Below are 20,872 nucleotides of genomic sequence, written 5' to 3' on the forward strand. Positions count from 1 at the left end.
ACCCCCAGTGCAAGATGATATAGAGCAGGTTGTGGGAAATGTCTGCGAAATAAAGTAGCTTAAAACATGGCCTGAGTCCTTGACCAAGAACAGAGCAGTGGCCATGAGAACACGAGAAGCTGCTGACATTGGCTGAAGACTGTGTTCCCTATGGCAAGATGGTGCTTGCAGAACAAACAACTGAGGCATTGTGTTCAATCCCTGAAACATCACTCCAATTAAAATCAGCCTCTACTCATGAAAACAGGCCAACAAGCAAAGTGGATGAGGTATCCAGGTTGTGGTGAGAAGAATGGTCTGCTGGGCCAGCAACCTCTCATGTTCTGCAAAGATGCTTTTCCAAACAAGTTCTGGGTGGACATATCTTTTTGCAAGACCACCTTTCAACCCATCACAAGGGGGTTCAAATCCAGCTTGTCTGACTCTCAGGGCTGTTGTTTCATAATCAACAATATCTGGTGGGGACATCTGGCACTGTGCTGGGTGCAAGGATAGAGTGGGAAACAAGTAGACATGGTTGCTGCCCTCTTGGAGCTTGAGTCCAGCTCTGAAACCTGCAGGAATGAGCCACCAAGGACTCTAGAAGGGTCTCTAAAGGTTTTTTATAGACAAGTGAAAAGAGAAAATGCCACTCCAGGGCTGCTAATAAACAATGTGAGGCACCTGCCCTTCCAGGGCAGCCCCCGCCCGCCATCTGATTAGATTGCTCCAAAGCTACAGCAAGGTCTGGGCTGGAAGTCAGGGAGGTCTGAAGCCAAGCCAAGGTCACTGCCTTGGTTTTCCTACCTAACAAATGGGTAGGTTGGCCTAGAATAATCTATGAGGTTCTTTTCAACCCTTTGATTTGTGATTGTGTTGGAAATCACACTTCCATCTTCAGAAACTGACAAGAAGTGATAGACAAAGTCTACCCCAAAGACCTCCCTCTTCACTTGGCCAGCCATTCCCCTTCCAGGGTCCACATCCTGCTCAGTTCCAGGGCACAGGCTGAGGAACCAAGTCTTTCTGGCAAGGTCTGTTTCATTGGTAAAGCAGCTCTTCATCGCTTATGATGCAAATCCCTGTTGTTGTTATTAGTTGCCATTGAGTTGTCGTCAGTGTGGCCCATTCCTGCACCATCCTCACAATCGTTAGTGTGCTGAAGAGTCCATTATTGTGGCTATTGTGTCAATTCAGCTCATGGAGGATGTCCCTCATTTTTGCTGACTCTCTACTTTGTGAAACATGATGTCCTCTTCTAGTGACCGGTCTTTCCTGATGACGTGTCCAAAGTAAGAAGCCTAAGTCTCACAATCTTCGCTTCTAAGGAACATTCTGGTTGTACTTCCTTCAAGACTGATTTGTTCATTCTTCCGGCGGTTTACAGTAAACTCAATATTCTTAGCCAACACCAGAATTCGAATACACTGATTCTATTCTTCTTTAATCTTCCTTTTTCATTATCCAGCTTTTGCTTACATATGAGGCAATTGAAAATGCCATGGCTTGGATCAGGCACACCTTAGTCCTCAAAGCGACATCTTCGCTTCTTAACCCTTAAAAGAGGCCTTTTGTAGCAGTTTTCCCAACGCAATACATCATTTGATTTCCTGACCTCTGCTTCCATGGGCCTTGATTGTTGACCCAAGCAGAATGAAATCTTCGACTACTTCAATTTCTTCACCATTTATCATGATGTGTTGCTGTCCATAAGGTATTCACTGGCTAATTTTCAAAAATAGATTGCCGGGCTCTTCTTCCTAGTCTGTCTTAGTCTGGAAGCTCCAGTGAAACCAGTCCACCATGGATGACCCTGCTGGTATCTGCAATACTTATGGCATAGTTGCCAGCATCATAGCAACACACAAGCCACCACAGTATGACAAACTGACAGACCCCAAATCCGTTCCAACTCCATTCCTATTAGGAGAGCACCGGACCCTTGCCAGGTGCAGGGATGCAGAGATAAAAGGCAACGGCTCTGCTCCAGGAGAACTCTGTCAGTGATGAAATAGCTAGCATTTAGTTGGTGCTTTCTGTAGGCAGGCTGGTCCAAGAGCCCATGCTTTGGTCTGTGTTAGTGCGGGAGGAGACAGCAGACACTTTTGGTCCAAGGTGACTAGTGCCCTGACAGAAGGCAGCCTGGGGAGCTGGGGCAACACATGGTAGGGGAGGAGGCGTCAAGAAAATTTCTGGGAACAGCTACAGGAAGAGAAATAGGCCTAATGGGCTTGGGGCATATCCTGATATTGTTGATAGCGACACCCACCTCTTTGTGTCGAGCGCCGGACATGCACCCCACATGCTCTGAGCATATCTTCTCTCATTTAAGGTTTGCAGCCACCGTGGGAGGGAGTTGTTAGCCCCACTTCACAAATGGAGAACCTGAGGCTGAGAGAGGAAAACTCACCTGCTAAAGGTCCTTTAGGAGCCCTGGTGGCGTGACAGTTAAGCACTCAGTTGCTTAACCCACCCAGCTGCTCTGCAGGAGAAAGACCTGACGATCTGCCTCTATAAAGATTCCCATAAACCTGTTGCCGTCCCGTCGATTCCGACTCATAGTGACCCCATAGGACAGAGTAGAACTGCCCCATAGAGTTTCCGAGGAGCGCTGGTGGATTTGAACTGCCAACCTCTTGGGCAGCAGCCGTACCACTTAACCACTATGTCACCAGGGTTTCCCTATAAAGATTACATCCAAGAAAACTCTATGGGGCAGTTCTACTCTGTCACATGAGGTCACTACGAGTCAAAATAGAATCAACAGCACCCAGCAACAACAACGAAGGTCCTTTACAACAAATAAGTGTTAGATCCGGGATTCAAACTCAAGCTGACTCCAAGGCCCTTGCTCCAATCCCTAGGCACCTCTGCACAAACAGGTGTCGTGGATGCATGGTGGGGACCCGATGCAGAGGGCGGGAAGCCACCCAGCTTTCCATCTTGGGCTTCACATAGTACCTGTCTGCCCACCGTTCGCTGTGCAGACAACACAGCTCCAGCCCACGCAGAGCCTTGTCAGGGGGTAATTAATGGGCCATCAAAGGGTCTACCAACTACACTGGGGAAGAAAATTGCACAAGCAGCAGTGAGATGGGCAGCCGACAGGAATTTCATCACCTCCCCTAATAAGTGTGTTCATCAGAACTGGGAAGCAGGATAAATGGGGCCAGGACCAGCCACTCTTTCAGCACTTTACAAGGCTTAGAATATCAGACCCACAAGCCATAACGCTAATCATAACAGCTCCCATTTATTGAGGATCTATGGGCACCACCCTACGAGCTTTACATGAATGATCTTAACCAGTCTTCATAATGACACTATGAGGTAGGTGTTACCATCATCCCTTTCCACAGAGGGGAAAACTGAGGCTCAGAGAAGTGAAGTGCTTCACCCGAGGTTGCACAGCTGGGACTTAGCAGCAGTGCAGAGACTGGAACCCAGGTCTGTCTGATTCCAAAACCCACATCTTTTGTTTGTTTGTTGTTGTTGAAAATGTACACAGCAAAACATACGCCTATTTAATCATTTTTACATGTACAATCCAGTGACATTGATTATATTCTTCAAGTTCTGCAAACATTCTCACTCTCCTTTCCTGAATTGCTCCTCCGCCATTAACATAAACTCATAGAAACTAAGCTTCTCATCTGACATTTCGACTTGCCTGTTTGATCCCATACAGATAATTCTTTAAAAGAGCACAATGCTCTACATTCCTATAGAATGGCTAAGGTTAAAAAAAAAAAAACAACAGAAAAAAACAAATGTTGGCGAGGATGTGGGGAAACTGGAACCCTTATGCATTGCTAGTGGTAATGCAAAGTGGCACAGCCGCTTTGGAAAGCAGTGTGGTGGTTCCTCAAAAAACTCAAAATAAAACTACAATATGACCAAGCAATTCCACGCCTAGGTATGTACCCAAAAGGCTTGAAAGCAGAGACTTAAAAAGAGACTAGTATACCAATGCTCATTGCAGCACTATTCATAATAACCAAAAGGTGTAAACAACCAAAATGCCCATCAACAGATGAATGGATAAACAAAATGTGATACACACATACAATGGAATACTACTCAGCCAGTAGGAGAAATTAAGTTTTGATACATACTATACAGTACGGATGGAGCTTGAAGACATTATGCTGAGCAAGATAAGCCAATCACAAAAGGACAAATATTGTATGACCTCCCTTATGTGAAAAGGCAAATGTATAGAGATCAAAGTTTATTAGTGGTCACCAGAGGTGGGAGGGAGGGGGAAAAGGGGGATTAACGGTGATGGAAAAAGCACATGGATTAATGGTAGGGTTGCATAGCTGATTATTGTAATTGCTGTCAATAAGTTGTATACCTGTAAAAAGTTAAATTGGCAAAAGTTGTGTGATAGATATATTTATAACAATGATTGGGAAAAAAAAAAAAGAGCAGCTGCTGAAGCTGCTTATGTACAACCAAATACCTCATGGGATTTGGTTCCTAGGTTTGGAGGTTTAAGATCATGGTTTCACGGGACATCGCAGTTAATTAGCCTAATAATGTGTTTAGTGCTTCCGTTCTACCTCCTAATTCACTGCGTAGTTCCTGGGCTCTTAAAAGCTTACAAGTAGCCATCCAAGGCACAAAAGTTGGTGTCTACTCACCTGGAACAACAGAGGAAGAAGGAGTCGGGAATAGGGGGAGGATATGGAATGTGTGGCTAATTGCCTCTATGAACAACTGCCTCCTTTGCCATGAGACCAAAATAATTGGATGGCCGGGCTACCATTACTGAATGTTTTGATCAAAGATTCTATAGAAGAATCCTGATCAAAAGGGGGGAAATGCAGAACAGAATTTCAAATTCTCATGGACTCTAAACTTTCTAGAGCCATGGAGGTTGGATGCATCCGTGAAACTGGTGCCCTGAGGTAATCTTTAAACTTTAAGCCAAAAATATCCTCTGAAGTCTCCTTAAAACCAAGCAACAGTTTAGCTTAACTAGTTTAAAAAAAGTCTGCCTTGAGCATTACGCTCTTTTAAGAACTATCTATATGGGATCAAAGTGACAACAGCAACTTAAAAGATTAGATAGGAAGCTTAGGGAACAGTTAGTTTATGTTAATGGGGAGGCACAACTCAGAAAAGGAGGGTGAGAATGGTTATACAACTCAAGGAATGTAATCAATGTCACTAAATTGTACATGTAGAAATTGTTGAATTGGTATATATTCTGCCATGTATATTCTCAGCAATAACAACAAAATAAATAAAATTTAAAGAACACTGTGCTCAAGCAGACATTCTTTACTAATTGAGCTAAACAATTATTTGCCAAAACCCACATTTTAACCAGAAGCAGCGCTAGATTAGGAAGCTGGAAGTGGGTGTCTAAATCCTGCCTCTAATTCACTGTGCAGCCTGTGAGAAGTCTCTCCCTTTTTGAGCCTCTGTCTCCCCATAAAGGGGTTGGTCTAGATGATGTCTAAGTCCCTCCTCCACTCAGACCTTCTGTGGCCCTGTGAGCTCCCCTCCCTCTCTCCCATCCCCCAGGCCCCTAAAGCCCAGCAGGATGCAGATTAACCACCCACTCACCACTCAGGGCAGAGAAAGAGGAAGTGCCACCTCCCCAAAGTCATCTCCTGCCCAGGCCAGCCCGGGACACCCAGGAACCACAAAGCTACAGGATCCCCTGGAGCCTGGCCGTGGGAGCAGCAGCCCAGAGCCAGGCTGAGGGCAGAGGGCCGGGCATCTCCTTGTGGTCACAACTTCCTCAGCCCTCACTCCTCGGCAGGGTGTGCAGAGGCAGGGGAGGCTCCCTCTGTCTTGGTGCCCTTCTGGCCCCGTTTCCCTAGGTCCCCAGGGTCTCAGGTGGTGGGAACTTGGTCATTTTGGGAGAATTCCTAGTTCACTCTGGACGGCTGAGTTCAAGCAGAGGTTGCAAGGCAGGTCTGTCTGGTGGCTCCAAAGAGAGTTTTTACCCACCATGCACTGCTGCTGCCAGGAACAGCTCTCCCAGGGTGCTGCAACAGTTAAGAGCTCAATTAACTGTGAGGTTAATTCGAACTTACCCAGCGGTGCCTCAGAAGAAAGGCCTAGCGATCTGCTTCTGAAATGTCACCACCTTGAAAACTCTATGGAGCAGTCCTACTCTACACACGTGGGATTGTCATGAGTTGAATCGACTTGACAGCAACTAGTTTGTTTGTTTTATCTCTCCCCTGTCCTCTGATCACTTCTGACTCATAGTGACCCTTTAGGACAGAGTAGAACTGCCCCCATAAGATTTTCAAGGAGCGGCTGGTAGATTTGAACTGCCGACCTTTTGGTTAGCAGCCTGAGCTCCTAACCACTGTGCCACCAGGGCTCCCTATCCTCTGAAGTAGCTCCTAAAATCCCAGGCCCTAGAGAGACGTAAGTCCCCTTGCCGTCAGGACAGGGTGAATATACTGACACCTAAAAAAAAAAAAAAAAATTTTTTTTTTTTTACTCTCACCGGTGGCGTAGTGGTTAAGTGCTACGGCTGCTAACCAAAGGGTTAGCAGCTCAAATCCGCCAGGCGCTCCTTGGAAACTCTATGGGGCAGTTCTACTCTGTCCTATAGGGTCGCTATGAGTCGGAATCGACTCAACGGCACTGGGTTTTTGTTACTCTCACCCAGCCCTGGCCTCCCTGCCTCCCTCCTGCCTACTCCAGTCCCTCCTTCACACAGTAGCCAGGGTCTTTCTAGACATAAACCACATCAAGTCATCCCCCTACTTGAAGCCCTTCAGCGACTTCCCATGTGACCTGGCCCCTCCGTGCCCACCTCTCTGGCCTCTTCCAACAGCCCTCCCCGGCCCCCTCCGTCCCTATAACACAGGCCTTCTTGCCACCCTCAACTTGCCAAAGTCCTCATCCCTGTTCTCAGGACCTTTGCACTTGCTGTTCCTTCTGCTCTTCTCCCACATCTTTGCCCAGCTGCCCCCTCCTCATCCCAGGTCTCAGCTCAGATGTCATCTCCTTCCCTGGCTTCCCAGCTAGAGTAGCCCCCGCCCCCACCTCCCAAGCACTCTCCACCATATGACCCTATTATATTTTCTTTTTTCTCTCTTAAATGGTCCTTCTGGTTGGCTTGCTGGCCTGTTTAGTCTGTCTCCTTCCCCAAGAACATAGCTCAGGAAGGGCAGGGGTTTAGCTGCCCCATCCATTTCTGCCCTTGCAATGAGGCAGGACCTTGTTTGGTCCCCACAAACCTGCAGGTAAGGAGGCTGGCTAGAGCTCAGGGAGGTGGAGTCACAGGGCTACAGAACCAGGTTGGCCTGACCCAAGGTCATCTCTGCCAAGCCTCCACAGTGGGCTCCTGAAGCCAGGGCACATTCCAGGGGGCTGTCACCCAGAGACTGAGTCACAGTGAGGTCCTTAGGGAGGGTACCAAGAACAAAGAGACTACCCACTTCCAGAAGGGTTATTTCATGGAGACATGGGGCAGCAGGGTCCCATCAGTGGGTCAGGTGCAACCCTGGAGGTGGAATAGCACAAGGCAAATGGGAGCAAATGGCTCCCAAAGAGAGGGGACCACCAGAAGCTGGGGAGCTGGGGGAATCTTTAACCACCCACTGTTTTGCAGAAGAGGAAACTGAGGACCAGGGAGGGGAAGGGACTTGCTTGAGGTCACACAACCAAAGAGTTGTAAAGCCTTATGGCCTGTGGTCTCTAGTACCTGTTCCCTGCTCTGAGGATACCTGGTGAAGCCATATGCCCAGGGTTCAGGCAGAGAGCCACCCTAGAGTGGCCAGGCCTCATGGGTAGGGGCAGGGCCGGCAGAGTGGATCTGAAATGATAAGACAAAGAAAGGACTCTAATTCCTTCCATCTTTAAAAAAAAAAAAAAAAACCATAATTGAGAACCAGTTCTAAGCTAAGTCTTGGGCCCCTCAGCCAAAGGGTGGGCAATACATTCTGAAAATGAAACCACCTGAGAGAACTGAGTAGCGGCTTCTATGAAAGTTAAACAAGCCTCGACCCTGAACCCAGCCGTTCCACTCCTAGGTACGTGCTCAACAGAAATGAGCTCTCAGGTCCTCAAAGGGACATGCAAGAATGTCACCGCAGCTTTGTTCACCATAACCCAGAACTGGAATCAGTGACACATCCATCCAATGGGACACTATTCAGCTTCACAAGGTGCAGATACTGATACAGGCAGCAACTTGGATGAACCTCAAAAACACTCACTGTTGACTGAAGGAAGCCAGACACGAAAGAGTCCATACTGTGCAAATCCGTGCACATGAAGTTCCAACCCAGGCACAGCTACGCTGCCAGAAAGCACGTCAGCGGTGGCCTACGGCAGGGGGATTGCTGGAAGGGGCACGTGGGAAATTTCTGGAAAGGTGGAAATGTTCTGTATTTTGAGCTGGAAGGTGGTTACCCAGGTGTATGCATTTGAAAACACTGCACCGTACAAGACGTGTGCATCTTAAGTAAATTATACCACAATTTTTTAAAAAAATGCACAATCTCTACCCTCAGGAAGCCCCAGAGCCAAGATTGGCATCCAGTGTCATCGTAATGACAGTTGTGACAATAACAGCAGCTGAGATTGATTAAGCCCCCCCATAAGTGCCAGCTCTGAGCTGCGTTCTTTCAAAACACCATCTGATTGAATCCTTCCAACTACTGCACCAAACAGGCCCCGAGAGCTCCATATTGGTATTGTTGTTGGTGTCGTCAGCTGACGTGGAGTTGGAGGAGGAAAATCAATCTCAGAGGGCTGATTTAACTGTTCAAAGTGACAAGCAGGGTTGAACCTGAGCCCTGTGGTCTCCAAGGTCAGCTTCCACTGCGCCAGCAGCCCCCATCTCTCTACCCTCCCCACTTTCCACTGCCTGTTTGGGCCTGGCACTTCACGTTGCCCGTCACCAGCCAGATCCCCTCCTCTCCAGAGCTGGAGTAAACAGCTTATGCGCTTACGGGACCCGGAGCTTCTGCGAAATTGCTGCTTAGGAAATGCGTCCTTCCTCCCGTCCCAGCCCTCTCTCCCTCTCTCACTGCCACATATCTCTGAGGTCATTGTAGCCTTGGACCTCCGCCCAGCAAGAGGGAACTCCAAAGGCTGGGTGGCTGGGGGTGTGTGCAGTGTTGATCAAGGGGCTTTCTCAATCCCCAGCCTCGCCCCGGCCCAGCTTGGGCCCCAGAGTCCTAGCAGGGCTTGAAATTAGAGTCCCCACCCTTGGCTCCAGTTCCCAAGTGATGCAACCCAGTGGCTGGATTCAGAGAATTATAAAACGTTTACTTGGGATAACGACCACCACCACTATTTATTAAGTCCTTATACTGTGCAAGAGCTAGGCTGAGAGTGCTACAAGCGGTATCTCATTAACACTTACCACCAAGCCTCCACTCATGCTGTTATGGTCCCCATTTTACACACGAAGAAACCAAAGCTCAAAGGGTTAAGTGACTTGCCCAAATTCTCCCATCCAGGAAGTGGTGGAGCTGGGATTCAAACCCAGGTTTGACCTGGCTCTTGACATTGTGTTCTGAACCATAGCATTATGCTTGTTATCCTACAAGTAATTGCTGAAAAAGACCCTGGAGCCAGTCGTTCTACAGATGCCATGTAATTTCTTTGTTTGTTTTTGTGGTTGCTTTGGAGAAAAAACAGCAGAACATACACCAATTCAACAATGTTTACACGTACAATTCAGTGACGGTGATTACTGTCTTCAAGATGTGCAACCATTCTCACCCGCCTGTTCTGAATCGTTCCTCCCCCATTAACATAAAGATACCATGGCATTTTACAGATGGGAAAACTGAGGCCCAGGAAGGGAGAGCGTCTTGTTCAGGCTCCTAGGAAAGGTTAGTGGCACAGCTTGGCCTGGAAGCCACACTCCACACAGGGTCTTGCTCTCAATCATCAGACCAGACCCACGGAGCTGGCCACGGGCACCTGGACAGACACTGAGGAGGGAGGCAGGCAGAGAGGTGGGAGGCTCTGGTTGCAGGCAGGAGTAAATATTGACACGGCAGTGTTTATATTGTAACCCTACTCTCCTGGCTGCCGCCCACACCAGACTCCCAACTTCCCAGCCAAGGAGGCAAAGGAGCAAGTGGGGAGGAGAGCAGGGAGAGGAGGCTGCTGGACCTGGGGCAGCTCCTTACGCCCATGGGGGCATGTGATCAGGAAGCCTGGGGCATCTCTAGTCAGGGAGCCATTGAAGATCTGGGAGGGGGCCCCAGACAGTGCCAGGCAGGAAGGGGGTGCTACCCAAGCCAGGGAGATGGGGGTCTGGGCTGGAAGTTACCAAAGCCTGGGTTTAAGTTCCAGCTCTGCCACCAACTGGTAGTGGGACCCAAGAACAGTCAGCAAATGGGAAGGAAAGGGCTGTACAATCAAGTGCAACGCAAAGGTGAAAGATAATCAGCACCTCAGCCTGGCCAAGGTCCAGCCCCAGGCAATTCCCAACGCCTCCGGCCATGGCCAAACAGTCCCAACCCCGTCTCGGGGGAGCTTTCCCAGGAAGGCAGAGTTTCTGCTAAATCAAAGTGGCAGCTTGGGACAGAGGCCAGGACCCTGAGGCCGGAGGTCAGGAAGCTGCTGCCTAGCTACAGTCCCTAATTCCCTACGTGACTTTTGAGCCTCAGCTTTCTCAACTCTAAAATGGGGACAACCTATTTCCTAAGATTGGCGTGAGAATCAAAGAGATTACGTTTAAGTGCTTGGCATGAGGTAATGCTCAAGAACAGAAGCTTCCTTTTGCCCTCAGTTTTCCCTGCTGTAACACATTATTATGTTGGCAGAGAATATTGAATATAGCATGGGCTGCCAGAAGAATGAACAGATCTATCTTGGAAGAAGTACAGCCACAGTGTTTCTTAGAAGCAAGGATGGCGAGACTTTGTCTCATGTACTCTGGACATGTTATCAGAAGGGACTAGCTCCTGGAGAAGGACATCACGCTTGGCAAAGCAGAGGGTCGGAGAAGAGGAAAACCCTTAATGAGATGGATTGACACAGTGGCTGCAACAATGGGCTCAAGCATAGCAACAATTGTGAGGATGGCGTAGGACTGGGCAGTGTTTTGTTCTGTTGTACACAGGGTCCCTATGAGTCAGAAGCAACTCGACGACACCTAACAACAACACAGGAAAGCTGAATTAGATGGTTACTAATTCCCTTTGCACACAGCACTCTATGCTCTTAAGAGGGTCCAACAGCCATGCCCAGCTCCCTGGCTTCAGGCCCTGAAGTTAAACCCTTCCTCAGTCTATTTCCTGAATGTTCTCTAGAAACTTGCTTCTCTGTTTACAACTCCCCTCAGGACCTCCAAGAGCCCTGTATGCTGGAGGGAGCCATTCTGAAGTTTGTCAGTGAGCGAAGACAGGCCTGTGGATTTCCCAGCCACCCCTGGCCTCAGGGCCCCGGAAGGGGTAGAACTCCCAGGCCTTCGACACCTCGCCGCACTATGACAGTGGGGTTCAGGCAACATTGGTTGTTCATTAAACTTTGCCTCTCTCCACCCCCGGAGTATGAACTGTTCAAGGACAGGAGAGTCTCCTGTCATTTTTTCTCTCTCCAAACCTGACACCTAGGAAGCCTTCACTAAGTGCTGCCACAGGAAGCTCAAATGCCACCTCTTCTAGTGAGGAAGGCTTCCCTGGTGCACATCCCCAGCCAGGATGACTCTCGAGCTGCATCCCCAGGCTGGTACTTATCACTTTCTATCTTGTTCCAGAGCCTTTTGAGAATGTGTCTTTCTCTTCTATTAGATCAAAGTTCCTTAAAGGCAGGAGCCCCCTGGTTATTTACCTGAAAGGATGAGGGAAGGAAGGGTGATGCCTCAGGTCTGCATCCCACAGGGGCAGGAGTGGAAGCCTTCTCCTCTCAACACTACCCACTCTAGGCGGTGTGATGGGGGTGTGATGTGAGAGTGGAGAGGGCCGGACCACCATCAGCTCTCCCAGGGCCATGCTAGCAGCCTCTTAACTGGTTTCTCAGCCTCCAGCCTTGACCCTCCTACCCATTCTCCACCAAGTATCCCATGTGACCATCCCAAATGCAAATCCAACCATGTCGCTTCCTCACTCTAAACTCCTGAGTGGCTCCCAACTGCCCTTAGGATCAACTCCTTAACATGACCTTTCCTGTGTGTGCCTACCCCTGTCCATCTCCCAAGCATGGACTTCTGCACCTCTAGTGAACTATACTTCCTGAATGAACCATGCTCAGTATTACCATGCTCGGTACTACCTCACATATACTGCTCACTATGCCCAGAATGTTCTTACCGGTATCGTTCATTCTTAGACCACAGTTCAGTGTCATATCTTCAGGAAGCCTTTTCTGATGCCCAGGCCAGGCTCCCCTATCTCCCCTCACAGCACCCTGAGTGTCTCCTTGGAAACACTAATTGCACTTGTCATTTCCTGCTCAGCATCTGCCTGCCTGTCAGATTGCGGAAGAGGGGCTTATGAATATCCTCTGCACTGGCTGTAGCCCCAACAGCCTCACATTAGGCCAGACAGCCTTGTTCAGTGAACCACTGAATGAGTGAATGAATGAATGAAGCACTGACCATTGCAAGGGTGCTTACCTAATCACCTGGGAAAGAAAAAATTAGGCAGAGACGCAAAAAACTGTAAACCTTTGCTGATGGTTTCCTCCCTCACTGTAGACATTGAAGTGTGGACTTTACCCTCCCTGCTTAAGTCTTGGCTAATGACCAAAACGTTCTGCCAAGATGATTATTGGTGATGGTTGCACAATACTATTAATGTAATTGATGCCACTAAATCATACATATGAAAAACGCTAAATGGGCAAATGCTGAGCTACATATATATTCAAAACAGTAAGATGCAAAAAAAAAAAAAAGAAAAAATGCCTTTCTGCAATGCCTACCAGATAGCCCCCTAGCTAATCAAATCCCATCCCTCCCTGACAGGCCTGGCCTCTCCAATTCGGTCTGGGAAACAATGTACTTATTCTTTAATAAAAGTTAACAACATTCCTGTGTGCCAAAAATCATAGCAATGCAAGGGAACAGGAGTAACCCAGTTACCAGCACCGGCACGGGCCACCCAGGGAAAGGTACTGGTTGTGCTCCGGAGACCCCATTTGGGCTGGTTCTGGGCACCCGGCTGGCCTCACATCTTTAAACGATAACACCTGCCTTTGCACTCTTAATAATTTGCCGAGTGTCTCTGCATCATGGTATCCTCACGGTGTCTTGAGAAGTGGGACAAATTGGCCTCATTTGGTAGGAAAGAAGGCAGAGAGGGGCGATGGCTGGCCTAAGGTCACAAAGCAAATCACATCCAGGATTCAAATCTAGGCCCTGGACCCTGTCTGTCCTGTATAGTAAAGATGATTCCCACCTCTGACCATTGCTTTAAGCTCAGCCCCTAGCTTGGAATGTGAAGGAACATTCTCAAGGCACCACAACAGCAGACTAGGAACGTCGGCTTGGGCCTCCTTTCCCCCCACTTGCCTGCCTGGTTAACCCTCCAAACATCCAGGAGGTTGTTCTTGCTCTGGCACTATGTTGCTGAGTGACCATGGGCAACTGTCTCTGTCTCTCTGCGCTCACTGCTGGGTGGTTTGAGGATAACCAGGCACAGGAGATATAAAAAGCCTGCTCAGAACCCTCATCCTACAGCTTATGTTGGGGGGCCTACATAAGGCCTTTATGAACAGTGTTCATAACCAAACAACTTGCAAGACTGGTTTACTGGGTCAAAAGGCTTGGGATCACAGTCTCGGGGAACAACTGAGTCAACTGGCATAACATAGTTTACAAAGAAAATGTTCTATATCCTAGTTTGGTGAGTAGCATCTGGGGTCTTAAAAGTCTGCAAGCAGTCATCTAAGATACAACTATTGGTCTCTACTCATATGATGCAAAAGAGAATGAAGGAAATCAAAGGCTCAAAGAAGAAACTAGTCCATGGGACTAATAGCCCACATGAACCACAACCTCTTCTAACCTGAAACCAGAAGAACTAGATGGTGCCCAGCTACCACTTCTGACCATTCTGACCAGGGACACAGCAGAAGGTCCTGGATAGATGGGAGAAAAATGTAGAACAAAACTCAAATTCCTTAAAAAGGCCAGACCTACTGGACCGATAGAGACTAGAAGAACCACCAAGACTATAGCCCTAAGATACCCTTTGAACTTGGAATTGAAGCCATTTCTGCAGGTCACGTTTCAGCCAAATAATAGACTGGCTTATAAAATAAACAATATCATCTGCTCCCTTAAACAATTAACTATATAAGACCAGATATCCAACAGTTACCCAAAAGGAAAGATGAGAAGTCAAGAGGGGGAAGGGAAGCTAGATCAATGTAAAGAGAACAAACAGAATGGAAATGAGAATGCTGACACATTGTAAAAATTGTAACCAAGGGCATGGAACAATTGTATAAAAATTATTAAAGGGGTACCTAATCTGCTGGCAAATTTTCACCTAAAACACGCATACACAAAACAGTGCTGACTCACTGCCAAGGGGTTAAAGACCTGGGTGGGGAGTTGGGACCATCAGGGAGATTCAGCCAGGACAACAGGAAACAGTTCTCCAAAGAAGCCCAGTTAGTCCTCGCTGGAGGGGAGGGAATGTTGGATTTGTTTAAAACCCACAGAGCAGGAGATCCAGGGAATAAACACTTGCGCAGGCCTGACTCACCCTCGCCTCAGGAATGACAGCACAGGGGCTAGCGTTGAGGGGAAACCAAAATGACAGGGGCCAGGGAGGCCTGATCGCTGCCTCCACCCGACCCACATGTGGTGGGTCAATAAACGACAGGGAATTTTCAACTCTCACTGTCTTCAGCCTTTGACTATTGGGCCCCAGCAACTCCCTTGCTGACCTGTCTCCTCTTTCCCGGCTCCCCTATGCCCAGGTGCCAAGCAAGCCTCATGCTGGCCTTTCCTGTGCTCTAACACCTCTGGTCTTCTGCTCCCTACCTGGGATATTCCTTCCAATTCAGATGCCACCTGTTCAGTGACGCTTTCTCTCATCTCTCCAGCCAGAAAAGAGCCCTCACTTGGCATATGATATCCCCAGCCCTCTTAAGGACATGCCACCTCGCCTGAGAATCAGCGTAGACACTTGCAGGCTGGTGGAAGATTCCTTAACACAGAGTTTATGTCAGTTTCTTCCTCCCTAGCACAGGGCTTCGCATATATTAAATGCTCAATAAATCTCTGTTGAATGACGAACAAATGAATGGTTGGTTCTCTAAGTATCACTGTCCCCTTCCTCTCTCTAAAAAAAAAAAAAAGCAAAACAAAAACTCCCTGTCGCAGAGTCAATTCCAACTCCTAGCAACTCTAGAGGACAGAGTAGAACTGCCTCATAGGGTTTCCAAGGCTGTAATCTTTATGACAGCCGACCGCCACTTTCTCCTATGGAGCAGCTGGTGGGTTCAAACCACTGACCTTTCAATTAGCAGCCAAACACTTAACCACTGCACCACCAGAGCTCCTTTTCTCTGGACAACATGATAAACATTAATGCTTATTTCAGACAAGGAAATAGGTTAGAGGTCAGGTTGAACTTCTCAACTTGAGTTTCAGGTTATAAAAGAAAGGGAACTAGACTGCATTTGAGTGAGTATTCTCACTTAGATTATATCATCATGTCCCCACAATACCCCTGCGAGATAAGGCCTATCATCTCATTTTGCAGGTTGAGGAAGCTGACCTTTAGAGATGATGGTGAACCCTGACCAAAGTCCTGTAGGGAAGTGGCAGAGGTGGAATTCTAATCCAAACCTGTCAGATGCCAAAGCCTGAGGTCTTCCCCGCTAGGCTGGAAGCCTTCTCAGGTTGTGAGGCTCTGAAAAGTGTCACCGGGGTGGGGTGATGACCTCTCTTTTGTTGGTGGTTTTTACGGAGGAAAGTAATTCTTTTTTCTGGGTGACTTAGGTCAGGGCAGCCTTGGAGGTGGAGGAATGGATGATATGACCTCAAAGTCTTACCCCCTTCTACTGTCCATATACTGAGACCTTAAATCAAGGGCCAGTCCACAGGTAGTGAGCTCCTCACCACTGAACTATTCAAGCAGCGCATTCCAAGGAAGATTCCTGACGAGGAGGTAGGATTGATACAAGATGGTCTCTAAGTATCTCTGGGTATTAAATTATGCCATAATTCCATTACTATTGACTCAGGAGAGGCAAGTAAGTGGTGGGTGGACAAGGAAGGTAGATACTAGGGGGAATGAGAAGAAGGAGGGAACCTAGAGGGAAGGATTAAGGGGTGTTGTAAGGCGATTCCAGCTTTGGGCAGAGCTGGGGGACTCTTCAGGTCTACGGGGGGGGGTCCCATCCTGGCCCCACCTAGGCCCCCAGGCTGGCAACATTGATAGGACTAGGAGAATCAGAGGGACTTGCCCATGGGGAAGGAAAGCAAAGAACTAAGTAGCCTCAGCCCCCTAGATAGAGAGGTGATTACCAGGACCTCCAGAGGTGATAGAAGGGCCCTGGCTCTCAGGCTTCAGAGACAGCCCCCCTCCCCACAACAGCCCTCAGCTAGCCCAGCCTAACCGGATAGATTTCCCTCCTGGGCACTGGTTCAGAGATCCCCATGAAATCTCCCTCCCCAGTGCCCTTTCCCTGGTGCCCCTGCCCATCCCAGACAGCGCTGGACCTCAGCGACTCCCTCCTCTGAGAATCCCTGCCATTATCGGGAGATACTGGGGAGATTGGGGTCGCTGGGCACGGGACACCAAGTGTCCCCTGTACTCTGACAGCCGCGATCTGGCTGCCCAGATCCCCTCATCCCCCTAGGCCACTGCGGGATCAGCAGTCCCACAGTACTTCCATACTCCCAACCCTGCACTCCGAATGCGCTCAGGAGGCACCCACGGCCACCCACGATGCTCCAAACCGTGCCTCGGACCTAGACCTCCTTCAGCGTCCCGGCCGCTTCGGAATCGCCTCCCACCCCCGAACTGGGCCCAGCCCGTCTGCCGAGTCTCCAAAACCAGCTAGGTCTGGGTGGGGTCCAGGGATTTCTGGACGCCCAAAGTCAGACCGTAACTGCTCTCGAGCCGAACCGGCTACCCCGAGCCCTCCACACCGGGCCCGCTCCAGCCGCCCAGAATCAAGCTCAACGCTGCAGCCCCCGACCGGGCCGAGCGTTCCGCCGCCTCGCGAGCCGAGCCTCCCGGGCCGCCCACCGACTCCTCGCCAGCCTAGGGTCGGGCTGCGGCCGCCGCTGCCGCCGGCGTTCAGCCTCCCGCGAGCCCGGCCGTCCCGGGTCCGGCCCGCGGCGCTGCCGCCCGGGACCTTCGCGGCTAGAAGGGCCGGGGCAGCGGGCTGGGCGCCGCACTCACCATAGCGCCCGCGCTCCGCCCTGCTCTGCTCCGGCCGCGCGCCCTTCCCAGCAGCCCGGCTCCGGCTCCCGGCTCCGGCCCGCGCTTCTCGGACGGCGCAGCTGGTGGACCCGGCGCGCGCTCGGCTTCCCGCGGGCGAGTGCACGGCTTCGGCGCCGAGTCCGGGGAGGCGGGCTCGCCCGGAGACCAATGGCAGGGCGCGGGGGCCGGGGCCGGGCTGCGCAGCCAGTCAGGCCCGGAGGCCGACTTCCCACTGCCGGCTCCTTAACCCTTGGTGCGCTGGGGCTAAGGCCTGGGCTTCGCCGGGAGCCCAGAGGGCGGGTGTGGGAGGGAGCCTGGCATTCGGGGTCTAGACCTCGCCTGGACCGGTTTCGGGGGCGGGGACAGCTCGGAGAGTGGCTCTGCGGTGCCCGGTGCAGGGCGCCAGGAGCCTTGGCGACCTTTGTCTCCTGCCTGGAGCCTGCCCCGAGAGTGACCCAGGGCGCTGCAGCTGCGTGCTCTGTGTGTGCGTGTGTGTGCGTGTGTGTGTTGGAGGGAGGCGTGGGGGGATGGATTCGGCGCTGCAGCTGCGTGGTTGCTTGTGTGTGTGTGTGTGTGTGTGTGTGTGTGTGTGTGTTAGAGAGAGGGGAGAGGGAGGCGGGGAGGGGCGTGCCTATGCGTTTGTGTGTGAAGGAAAGACAGAGACTGACTATATTTGGGGTTTGTTGCTGCGTGCTCGGGCACGGTGTGTGTGTGTAAAAACTGAGAAACGGGGGAGAGAACAGGATGGGAGGGAAACCAGAGAAGGAGCGACGGCTCTCTTGCCTGTGCTTTTGAACGTCCCGGAGAGAGACTGTCTCCATGTGTATGTTGTGTAATGTAAATGCGTAAGTGAAAGAGAAAGGAACAGAAAAATGTGGGTCTGTGTGATGTGCAGTCTGTACACTTGGGTCCTGCTGTATATGCATATTGGTGTGATAGAAACAGACTTTGTGCCCTGTTGTAAATATGTAGAGATCAAATGGTTGTGTGCTGTGATATGAGTATGTGTGTGTGCACATGAGTGATAGAGAACCTGGCTTTGATTTGGTACAATGGCAAAGAGAAACACTGTGTGTGTGGTAAAAGTGTATGTGCTTTGTCTGTGTGAGTTTGTGATCATCATTTTTTTGTGTTGGGTTGAGAAAGAAACTAATCTTATGAAGCATAAAGTTCTTGGCTGCCAACTGAAAGGTCGGCGGTTCAAACCTACCGGGCTCTCCATGGGAGAAAGATGTGGCAGTCTGCTTTGGTAAAGATTTACAGCCTTGGAAACCCTATGGGGAGGTTCTCGTCTGTCACATGGGGTCATTGTGAATCGATATAGATTCAGTGCCACCTAACAACAACAATGTCTAGCACACAGTAGGTGCCAAAAGAATCCTCACTGGCTAACTTTTTTTTCCGGAGGGATGTCCCTCCATGGCACAAACAGTTAAAATGCACAGTTGCTAACTGAAAGGTTGATGGTTTGAGTCCATACAGAGGTGCCTCGGAAGAAAGTCTTGGCAACCTACTTCTGAAAGACCACAGCCGCTGAAAACCCTGAAGTACATTTCCACTTTGAAACATGAGGGGTCGCCATGAGTTGGAATCGGTGTGACAGCAACTGGTTTTTACTGGTATTGTTTTGGATGACAATACTGGTGCCACATGCCGGGCCTGATAGAGGTTAGACAGATTGGCAGCCCACTGGCATGCATATAGAGTGGATCTCATGATAAGAGTTTTTTCATTTTGTCTTATCTTCCATAACTGAACTGAAACTGCAGTTGAAAGCTCCTTGGGAGGATGCCACCTGCCTGTCCAAGAGGATCTAGTTGAGAAGACATCAGAAGGAACCCACTAGGAGGATGGGGAAGGAGAGAGGGGGAGCTCCAAGCTCAGACCCTGCAGAGCTCTGTAGAGCAGAGTGGCAGGCAGAACTTGTCAGACCCAATTAGGCTATTTCTTGCCTCCTTCGACCCTAGAGAGAGGTTGCCAGGATCTTCCCTCCACCCTTCTCTGGGCTCCTGATGTGGGGCTGGAGAACAGGACATCCTAGCTCAACTCCCTCTAGCTTCTCCTTGAGCCACCAGCGACGCTGATTCAATTTGACAGTTAGTGTTTCTGTGAGATATAAAAACAAAAAACCAAACTCACTGCCACCGAGTTGATTTTGACTCATAGTGAACCTATGGGACAGAGTAGAACCGTCCCATAGGGTTTCCAAGGCTGTAAATCTTTTTTTTTTTTTTTAATTGTGCTTTAAGTGAAAGTTTACAGCTCAAGTTAGTTTCTCATACAAAAATTTATACATAAATTGTTACTTGACCCTAGTTGCTCTCTTTATAACATCACAGCACACTCCTCCTTTCTACCCCGGATTCCCCATGTTCATTCAACCAGCCCCTCTCTCTTTCTGCCTTCTCATCTCACCTCCAGACAGGAGTTGCCCATTTAGTCTCATGTATCTACTTGAACTAAGAAGCACACCCTTCAGGAGTATCATTTTACATCTTACAGTCCAGTCTAATCTTTGAAGATTTGGCTTCAGGAATGGTTTTAGTTCTGGGTTAACAGAGAGTCCTGGAGCCATGTCTTCCTGGGTTCCTCTAGTCTCAGTCAGACCATTAAGTCTGTTCTTTTACTAGAATTTGAGTTCTGTATCCCACTTTTCTCCTGCTCCCCCAGGGACTCTCTGTTGTGTTACCTGGCAGGGTGGTCATTGGTGGTAGCTGGGCACCATCTAGTTCTTCTGGTCTCTGGCTGATGAAGTCTCCGGTTTATGTGGCCCTTTCTGTCTCTTGGGCTCATATTTACCTTGTGTATTTGATGTTCTTCATTCTCCTTTGCTCCAGGTGGGTTGGGACCAATTTATGTACCTTAGATGGCCTCTTGATAGCTTTTAAGACCCCAGACGCCACTCACCAAAGTGGGATACAGAACATTTTCTTAATAAACTTTGTTATAAGGCTGTAAATCTTTACAAACACAGACTGCCACATCTTTCTCCAATGGACGGACTGGTGGGTTTGAATTGCAGACCTTTTGGTTAGCAGCTGAGCACTTTAACTACTATGCCACCAGGGCTCCACTCATGAGGAAAAACAACAACAACAACTCGTTGCCTTGGAGTAAATTCTGACAGGACAGAGTAGAACTGCCCCATAGGGTTTCCAAGGAGCAGCTGGTAGGTTTGAACTGCTGACCTTTTGGTTAGCAGCCAAATGCTTAACCACTGCCCCACCAGGGCCCCTCCATGAGGAATACAGGTGCATTAAATCCTGACCAACAATACCTACCTACCATTGCTGTTCAGTCAACTCTGGCTCATAGCAACCCCATGTGTTACAGAGCAGAACTACTCTATAGGGTTTTCTTGGTTGAACTCTTTAGGGAAGCAGATTGCCAGACCTTTCTTCCATGGCACCATTGGGTGGGTTTGAACCATCAACCTTCAGGTAAACAGCCGATTGCAAAATTCTTGTACCACCCAGTGACCTTTGACCAAAAATAGCTGCTATTTAAAAGCGCCTACTATGTACTGTCTTTCTTCATGTATGATGTCATTCCACAAC

The 20,872-nt window shown here is 49.4% G+C and overlaps 1 protein-coding gene across 1 annotated transcript in view; it reads right to left on the reverse strand.

Moving 5' to 3' along the window:
• ECE1 (endothelin converting enzyme 1) overlaps window positions 1–17,420 on the reverse strand; it is a 139,494-nt gene extending 122,074 nt beyond the window's left edge. The window contains exon 1 of the mRNA XM_010593029.3: window positions 17,295–17,420. Within this exon, the coding sequence (XP_010591331.1) occupies window positions 17,295–17,297 (3 nt within the window). The 5' untranslated portion in view covers window positions 17,298–17,420. The remainder of the gene's footprint in view (window positions 1–17,294) is intronic.
• Between the last annotated feature and the right edge of the window lie 3,452 nt (window positions 17,421–20,872).

This window comes from Loxodonta africana, chromosome 3 (assembly GCF_030014295.1).
Source record: "Loxodonta africana isolate mLoxAfr1 chromosome 3, mLoxAfr1.hap2, whole genome shotgun sequence".
Taxonomy (NCBI): domain Eukaryota; kingdom Metazoa; phylum Chordata; class Mammalia; order Proboscidea; family Elephantidae; genus Loxodonta; species Loxodonta africana.